The 9860-nt window shown below is 49.7% G+C and overlaps 1 protein-coding gene across 1 annotated transcript; it reads right to left on the reverse strand.

The window, feature by feature from the left end:
• Nucleotides 1–2068: 2068 nt before the first annotated feature.
• LOC125552948 (non-specific phospholipase C1-like) lies at nucleotides 2069–6087 on the reverse strand. Its single transcript, XM_048716671.1, has 3 exons — nucleotides 4900–6087; nucleotides 3064–3240; nucleotides 2069–2766 (listed from the first exon to the last, which is right to left on the reverse strand). The coding sequence occupies exons 1-3, from the start codon at nucleotides 6026–6028 to the stop codon at nucleotides 2450–2452; spliced, it is 1623 nt and encodes a 540-aa protein (XP_048572628.1). The 5' UTR covers nucleotides 6029–6087; the 3' UTR covers nucleotides 2069–2449.
• Between the last annotated feature and the right edge of the window lie 3773 nt (nucleotides 6088–9860).

The following is a 9860-nucleotide window of genomic DNA, read 5'->3' on the forward strand; positions in this document are numbered from 1 at the left end:
GGACCCGAGGGAGTAATGATTTGATTCCCTTTATGCCGTACATATATATTATCATATACAAAACGTAGCGATCAATTTCAATAGTATACAGAAGTAGTAAAACACAACGAGGAATCGCGCACGAAACACATCGATAATTTAAAGTAATATACTACCAACAACTTCCTCCATACGGAGGAAAGGACACTAGCATCTCCCAATCTCTGACCCTTTCTTGTGCACGCAGAATCGTTGGCAGCCATGCACAAACAGGTCCAAGTTGGGCTCACCATTCCTTTTGCCATCCCGCTCAACCACGGCGACGCCCCTATATAAGCAAGCATTTATGCCGCCGTGAGCACACACAAACTAAATCCGCTTGCAAAGACAACCTACCAACAGATAGTCAGAGACACAACACACATACGCCATGTCGTCGACGTCGTCCAAGCCGAAGAGAGCAGGTGGCCTCCAGGGCGCCAGGCCGCAGCCGCTGAGCCTGCCGTCCAAGAAACCACGCGTTGGCGGCCACGCCGGATCAGCTGGGGCAGGGCCCGTGATCGTCTACGAGCGCACGCCGAGGGTCGTCCACGCCGATCCGCACGACTTCATGGCCGTCGTGCAGAGGCTCACGGGCAAGCAGCGGTCACCAGAGGCGGCGTCCGGTGCTAGGGACGGCAGGGCCTCGACGTCGACGGCCGCGGACGCTTTGGTGCTCACGCTTGGCCAGCAGCGGCGTGCGCCGTGTCGTCATGATCATCCCGCACCTTCTGCTTCCCCGGGTACTGCATCGTCGACATCGCCGCTGTCCCCGAGCAGCTTCTTCCTCTCCCCGGCCACCATGCAGGCGATACGAGACCTCATCAGCTGAGACACTGCTTTAAATCGTTCCAGTCAGCTTGTCAAAATTGTAGATCGGACCGGGTGATGATCATATATACGCACAGTGCATTTGTGTGACTTGCCTTACTTCGTTCATCAATTTTCTGTCTCTCCCTCTCCGTCGCCACTGTACAATTCTTATTAACTACTCAATTCATGGATATGTATGCACAAACAGTTCCAAAAGCTGGCTGGCTGTACTAATCTTGAAGCCACTGGGTGGCTGCATGCATGCACAAAAAGTTCACCGATTCAAGTTTTAAGATAAAAATGGAAAAGCATGGGAGGTTGGGGAGGGTGACGCATGCAACTCTTCCAAAAGCTGGCGTGCATGACCCCAACGCAACGATTAAAAGTTAATGGCATATATAAGAGCATCTACAATCGGACTTGGCAAATTCGTCTTCTCAAACGCCCGCGGACACTGGCCGGGCACCCTTTAAATGATGTAATCCACTTTCGGACACCTTAATTATCATATCTTAAATCCATGCAAAAATTGTTTCGCCAGGTCAGCACGTATGTATCAAGTAAAATGCTCACACACATTCAAAAAATTGTTTTGCCATGTCCATATTTTGTAATATGTCCTGCCATGCGTGAAACATGTTTACGTATGCCAGATACAGTAAAATTTAGTAGCAGATGGATGTCGGCTTGGGCTCTAGCACATCCTCTTGCAGTAGCACTTGCTCTGGCATGTAGCACATCCTCTTGCAGTAGCCTGAAGATAGCTCTTCGGTCAGGGCGAGGCCGAAGAGTGCCCATCGGCCCAGAACGGACACACCTTGGCCCAAGCGTGACCGAAGACCGAACTTCGGTCTAAGAGCAGCCGAAAAGTGCCTCTTCGGCCTGAGCGAGGCCAATGGGCTAATATTTTTGAAATCTCCAAATTAGGTCATATATTTTCAGAATTTGTAAAAATAATGATAATACTTTAAAAAAAGATTCGATACACTCTCCTCTATTGTGAAAGAATACCAACACAAGTGCCTGTCAGTGTTACTGATCAGCCTGGGCGCAACAAAACAGTAGTTTTCATCGAACGATGTCGAGACGCGGGGCTGGAAGCGATGAGTATAAATCAGTAGTTTTCAGTAATATCACCTCATCAACAAGAACTGAGAACCGAAGGAGATGGGCAACACCGAGATGCGGTATTGGAGACAACTGAAGTGAAAGACATTCAGGAGATAGATGCAAACAGTGGCCAAATCCGACAATCCTTCATACAAATACAATACTCCTTAAAAGTGCAGTTCAACTGCTTTCCAGGCAGGTACAGAAGAGCTGAATAGGTACAATTTCCCAACTATGGATTATACAAATACCAGTTGTGCAGCTTATCCACAAGGGGAAGTTGGCATGCATCTGGTAAATCGTTGGGCGATACTCCTGAGCTGATATCCCAGCGTAAACCACGAGGGTCCGCTGAAGTAAGCTTCGGATACGAAGTATCATGGCGTATATGTACAAAAAGAACATGTGTAAGACCTAATATTCATCGCATAAATGCCACCATACTCTTGCAGCAGATGTAGCGCTAATCGTGATGCAGAATCTGTTCACAGGATCCAGAGCTGTTCCATCAGAGTTCTGATGACATGCCAGTGGACATTGCGGCTCTGCTAGTGAGCGCGGGCCTCATTGTCACCAGAGCAGATTCGTTTGCACCTGCCCTAAGGGCGATCCTTCCGGCTTCCAGGAATCGGGAGACGGCATCCTCTGCATAGCGGTTTGCTTCGCCTACACTCATCGTCTTGCCAATATCCGGATAGCTGTTGAGTACATGGTCACCGTTGAGCTGAGAGGCAAGTTGAATCAACTCCACTTGGAACTCCGATAGAGATTTATCTTCATTAGCACCGAACGGTCGCAGAGACTTTGTAACCTCTGGGAGTTTCTCTGTTTCAGATAAAATTAATATATGTGAATTAGGATGCAAATAGAATCAGCCATTTATATCCACAAAGGCACAAATCCACATTGAAAAGCAATCGTGAACATTGTTAGCCCCAATATGTACTTTTCTTTATGAACATTCACTAACCATGGCTGGCATAATGGCAATAAAATGACAACTACTCCCTCCGTTCCAAAATAGATGACCTAACTTTGTACTAACTATTTTGGAACGGAGGGAGTATGTCATAACTCAAACATATTAGTGTAGTAACATGCTGAACTACAAAAATTATTTACCTGGACAATCAGTTCTTGGTGTCTTTCGAACTTTGAGGTAGCTCTCAAAGGTCCCAGCCCATGAATCCCTCTTTGTCAGGTAGTTAGCACGTAAATTAAATAGCTTCTTTACTGTCGCAGGGATGGATGAATGCTCATATTGTGAGGTTTCCTCAGGACCATTTGGTTCATGGATCACTGCACAAAAGTCAAAGCAAGGTGCTTAGTACTAAGATATTGATATATGAAGCAAGTCGCAAAAGGTAAAAGGAGCAATTTCAAGATGGAGAGGTTAAGTTACTGGCCAAGTTCCAAGTTTTGTCTACTTAATAGAAGGGTAAACGGGAAGCAAAGATGGCATTAGAATGAAACAAGAAAGCAAGTCCACCTCTTGACGACAAAGTCTGTAAACTGCTACTTATCCTCAAAAGGCCATTGGCCGAACTTAATTAGATAGAAAAGAGAGTACAGCAAGGACAGTCTAGGAAACTTAGACTGAACCCAGAGTTTACAAACAGCCCTGCCAAGTGTCGGCCTCCAAAAAACAGAGGCGCCCCTGCTACAGCAACGATCTCGGACCACCCAGGCGAGGGCCGGTCTTGCAAAACATGAACACCCCCACAACAGCTAGGTTGGCAGATCAACGATGCATCCGGCGGCCCTCCACATGGCCACATCTTCTACTACCCGCTCCAGAACGCCGGACGGCGAAGCTGCCACCTGGTCAAAGATCCTGGAGTTTCTTTCTTTCCATATCCTCCAATGCATCAAGATCACCACCGTGTCAAAATTCCTTCGGATGTGCTTGGGAATGACAGCCCTAGTCTGCAACCACCACGCCCGAGTGGAGGCAAAGGTGTTATCGGGGATAAGGAAATCGGCACCGGTCCAAGATCTGAAGCGCGCCCAGACTTGTTGTGTAAACTGCTACTTATCCACCGTCCCAATCAAAATAAAACACAGGTAAACAATCAAAAGCCAGTAAATTCCTCATATTCCTGTAGCAGCATAATTTCCAAATGGAGTCTTTAAGCAACTTGTTGAAGTTCCAGGATTTGTCAAATTAATAAAAGGGCAAATAGGAACCAAAGATGGTGTTAGAATGAAATAGGCAAATAGCAAGCAAGTCCACCTCTTGATGACAAGAACCAAAAAACTGCTAGTTGTCCAACTACATGTCCACATGGATACTTGCCGGCATGCAGGAGGATGTTTGCAGCTTATCATCAGTAAGATGTAGTGAAAAATTGAGCATACGCCTAGGCACGCAGAGGCCTACCGCTTCACTTTTGGAGTAAGCATTGGAAAAAGTGCTTGGACGCCTAGGGTTAGACAAAGGAGAGCAGGATGAGAAAAACAGAGGAGAGCAAGGCTTGTGCAGCCAGATAGATGTGGGGCTTTGTTCCCCGACCTCGCCGCTGCCAGCTTTGTTCCCCTTCCCTTGACCTCTAGCTCTTCCTCATATCTCCTTCCTAAACATGCTTGCGCTTTTAGGCTTAATATACATGACTTACATGCTATGAAAATTGTTTTTTTTTGGGTACCCTTGTTTAAAACGCAGAGGCCGTCTCAGGTCATCGATATGTATTACTAGAAACAAGCTCACCGCATGCTTGTATACCAAGAGAATGCTTCTATGCGGAATCAACAACAAATTCATGCTAACATCGTTCAGTTAATCTTCCTATAAAAAACACAGCACAAGCTAATATTTGCAAGCCGTCATCCCTACTGCAGGACTGCTAGAGTTGATGAATAAATAAAATTTACTTATAGACACTACAAACTCGAAGATAAAGGGCAGCAAAACTAGATGGACAGAAATAACAAAAACATCTTATCAGAAGTAGTACTCACCGGTGCCCTTCTCAACCCAGGGCGAGATGAGGAAGCTGGGAACGCGCACCCCGAGCCGATCAAACTTGAAGTAGTAAGGGTCAGGGCCAATGATCCCATCAGGCTGAGGCACTTTGACAGGCGTGGGAACATGGTCATAGAAGCCACCATGCTCATCATAGGTGATGATGAGAGCCGTCTCGTTCCACTGCGGGCTCGCCCGCAGTGTCTCGTAGACCTCCTTGACAAACCTCTGGCCCCTGGCGACGTCGTGCGACGGGTGGTCGTCGTTGGCCGGAAACTCCTTGCAATCGAAGTACCTCTGCTCGATGACGACGTAATTGGGCAGCTTGCCCCTGGCGGCGTCGAGCTTGAACCTGAGGCTGTACTGGTGGAACTTGAGGAGGTGCTTGAGCCTGCGGAGGCTCTGGTAGAAGAGCGTGGCCGGGATGTTCTGGTAGTAGATGCCGAAGGAGAGGCCGTCCTCCTCGAGGCTGTCGAAGATGGTCTTCTGCGGGAAGCCGTTGATGAGGTCCTTGCGGGCGTTGAAGGTGAGGCCGTGGGAGGTGGCGGAGTGGACGAAGAGCCGGTTGGGCTGCGTGGAGGTGGGCACGGACGCGAACCAGCGGTCGAAGACGGCGAACTCGTCGGCGAGCGCGGCGTAGACGGGGACGGAGTCGGGCGCGAAGCCGCTCATGACGTTCTGCGCCATGCCGAGGCCCATGCCGCGCGCGTTCTGCGCGAAGCCCGACATCGGGGGAGGGACTGCCGAGGTGTCGGCGGAGCCGAAGATCTGCTCGCGGATGTCCTCGAAGCCGTGGCCAGGGTCGGAGTCGACGTAGCCGGCCTTGTCGGTGACGAAGATCTCCGGGGAGGAGGGGTCGGACGCGTTGAGGCGGTTGGACTCCTTGCCGGTGAGCCCGTCGATGTCGGGACGGCCGGCGCGGAGCCAGCCGAGGACGTGGTCGAAGCTGCGGTTCTCCATGACCACCACCACCACCGTCTTGACCGGGGAGTGGATCTCGCGCTTCTTGCGGCGCCGCTTCACGCGCGGGCCGTGGTGGCCCCCGCCGTCCAGGCAGTGCGCCGAGACCATCAGGGCCAGCAGGAGGAGGCCGGCGAGGAGGCGCCGCTCTCCGGCGGCGGCCATGGCGCCGGAGCCGGTCAGTGGCGGCGGCGGCGGCGAGGGGGGGGGGGGGGGGGGGGGGGGGGGGGGGGGGGGGGGGGGGGGGGGGGGGGGGGGGGGGGGGGGGGGGGGTTGGTGTTCGGCGAGTGGTTCCCCTTTTAATTTCAACTGGGCTTCGCTTTCGCTCTCGGGGCCGGGAAGGTGGTTAGGCTGTTGGAGGGTGAAGCTGACTGGTGGGTCCACGTTCGGTGATGAAGTGGGGGCCCGGTGTCATTTGCGGTAAGCTTATCTTCTGTTCGGTGGGTCGAAGCATACATACGCTGTCAGCGCCGGGCCCACACTCGCGGGATGACTGGTGGGGACAGGGCATGTGGGCCCGTGATGGCAGTGTCGGAGGTGGGTCGTCGCTTCGTTTATCCACATGTGTTCTTCTTATAAAAAAATCCCGTTTAGCTAATGTGAATGGATATGCTACAAGAATCTGCAGATCTTTTTCTTGTCATCGGCTGCATGTGGAATTGTGGACAGCGCTGCGGCCACACGATTGGAAGCCCTGGTCAACTGTTACAAGTGTACATTACAGTCATTCTTCTTTAAAAGAGCTTTCAATCTATTTCGCTTTTATCAAGACAGTACACAGGACACCAGAAATTTCATCCACGTTTGTAGACCACCTAGCAACGATCAAAAGCATTAGGGCGAGCCGGAGGTGTGTCGCCGTCACCACCCCTTCCCCACTGAAGCCAATCAGAGCTTGTTGTAGTAGACGGTTGGGAAGTTATCGTGCTATGATCATAAAAGACCAATTGGCTAGAGCAATAACTTAAGCAAGACACGAATTTCAACGTGTCGAAATCTCGCATTTAATTTACTTTGAAACTTGTAGCTAGTTCAGGTTTCTGGCTTACGGTTCACAGTGACTAGAATGGTGAAAATGTAATGTACTACAACTAAAGTTAGACCGGCTATAATTTGCGTCATTTTCATGCAAAATTGGGTCCATATATGCTCCTCCGATGTCTTGCACTAGAAAATTTGGGTCGCGTTTTCTCGATGAAAGAAAAAGAAATCGGGTCGCTCTAAATATCCATATCGCTATGCCTGCGGTCCAATCGAATAGCAATCATCCAGACGAAGACGGTGGCAATCATGCGCTAATATATATATATGGGCAGTCGGCGCAGGCCGAAAAAGCCATACCGGGCCGGCCGACATGTGCATTATGAATTTATGGTCTTGTTTGCTTCTTATTAACTTTTGCATGTAAGCTTATGCATCTTAACTTTCTGTAATGACGATGATGATGATGTATCTTAGGCTTGGAATCAAGCAAGCAAGGCATGGAAGATCACTCTCGCAAGCAAAGGTTCATGATGACCCAGCACCTTTTAAGTCATTATATTATCATCTTGCAGACGATCATGTAGTTGCCTGCAAATTCATTTTTAAGCCAGAAATATCGAGCCAGTTGGCCAATGGTGATCCTACGTATCAAGCAGAACCGGTTGATTCCCCACAAGCATCTGCCTAGTTAATTGCATTACGCGTGTGCAATGGATGGTGCTCTCGCAGAGTCGACTGTACTACCCTAGTCCATCCACCTCCATATAGCAAGCTAAATTGCGTCCATTGATCCATGGATCGATATCCATCATGCATTTTATAGGCCAAAGTGAAGTCTCTGAATATACACCAGACCCAGGAGCACAAACCAGCGAACTGCATAACGTTCTATATAGTATCAAACTACAACAAGAAGTCATATATCGAGGATCCTTGGCCGACCTCGCTCAGCACGACCGTCGTTTTTCTAGTCCGTCCCTCACATGGGAATTTTCATCGTTGCCGCTCATACCGACTTCCATTTCGCCCTTCCTATCAGCTGGTTCTTCGTCATGGATTTCCACCCATTGATACTGCTGAACCATGTCCAATCAAAACCCTGACAAATACAGATTATGTGCTTTAGTCTACGTGCTCGGTATCACAGGGGGAGAGGATAATGGAAAATGAGTATGTACGCAAATGGCAAAAATTATCAAAGCAACCTCCAATTACCATGCGGTGAAGCAATGCTGGGCTGTAAAAATTACAAACTAGTACTATCGATTACCTTCTTGACTCCCTCAATGCAGAACTTACTAATTTCCCGTAAATTTAATTGTATCAAGCCTGGGGAAAATGTAGCATCACTTACTAATTTCCCGTAAATTTAATTGTATCACTTGGGAGGAAACATTTCAAAGCAGATTTGCGTGAAACTAGCATTGATTGTACACCTTTTTTTTAGGGAAATTGTACACATTCTAGTAGTATCTCAATTCTCAAGTCATGTTAGCATTAGTTGAAAACATTACGAAGCTCTAAAGGACAATGTGAGAATGTTTTCATAAGGACACACTCCTAGCTGAAAGTGTGAGCGTTTACCTGAAATTGGTCAAGCACTCAAGCTCCAAAAATGAACGATGCCATCTCTTGTACCCGTGATTACAAGTGGAAGACTAGGATGGCAAACAACAGAGACAACTGGAAGCATGAAACCTTTTAGCGTTTCGACACACGTCTTTTTCTGGATGTCCCATATCTGATTCATTTGGAAGAAAGAAAGAGTGCACAAATGTTATTTGCGTACTGCATTATTGTTGCATTTTTGTAGTGAAAAACGGCATACCTTGGCAGTCATATCCTCAGAGCCGGTAACCAAATACTGCCGATCACCACGCATGAAGAAATCTAGGCAGTTCACTTCGTCCGAATGCCCAGACAGAGCACACATAGACCTTGAAGAATCAAGGCTCCTAACCTGACGAACACCAACTATATGAGTTTGCAGTCAGAGGGTGCTTGGATTTTTTTTTTAAAGGAGGATGATCCCCGGCCTCTGCATACATCTGAGCGATGCATACGGCCACTTTATTAATTATTAACACAAAATCTTACAAAGCCATACAACAACAAGACTAAAGTCACCGTCTAAGCAACAATTGTCGCTACACCTATCCAATTGATGAAGGGGCGCAGATAGTCTGGGCCTAATACCAAACAGACGTCGCAGCCAAACCTAAACATCTAAGACCTGAGGTCCCAACCAGGACGCCTGCCGGGTATGGGGCACCTACCAGTCTGACGCACTCCTCAACCTATGAGGCCGCCGCAGCCACCTGTCACAAATCCATCTTCAGAGCTATACTGTTGTATGTACCGTGCCAGGTCTCTCTGCCATCGACGTCATCACGACGCCCGACAGCGTCGTCTTCCTGCGCGAGTCCATCCTCCCACACCGAACTCCGAATCTGCACTGCGCCACGCCGTCAAGATCCGTCGCCATCAGTGTGTAGGATGAAGCACCGCTCCACCAAAGAATCCATCCTCTGGTCCCTCGATCACGTGTGTACCTCCAAAAATGACGCCCCCAAGGGAGGAACGACACCAGAGCGCCGCCGTCATCCGATCATCCGATCTAGGGTTTCCCTCGGAGGTAGCAGAGAGTGGCCTTGAACTTCTCCACGGCGATGCCTTCAAGAAGGGAACGATGCAGATAGTGCTGCCATCACCGACCTTAGCAGAAGCCGAAGGCAAGTTTTCACCCAGATCAGTTCGAAGGAATCCAACTCTCGTGCACGGGCCACCGTCACCACCAGCACCACCAGGCAGACCCTGGAGTACCGGCAGATCAGCGAGCCACCGGCACCACCGCATCCAGATCGCCGGCCACGCAGGGCCGCCGCCATCCCCCGCGCCGTCCGGGTCAGAGACGGAGCCGCCGACCGCGCACAGGGACCGCCGCCGCCTGCACACGCCGGAGCGCCGCCGAGGTCCCAGCGCCCGCCACCGCTTGCCGACGCCAACCTCCGCC

The sequence above is a fragment of the Triticum urartu genome, chromosome 4 (genome assembly GCF_003073215.2).
Source record: "Triticum urartu cultivar G1812 chromosome 4, Tu2.1, whole genome shotgun sequence".
NCBI classification, from domain to species: Eukaryota; Viridiplantae; Streptophyta; class Magnoliopsida; order Poales; family Poaceae; genus Triticum; species Triticum urartu.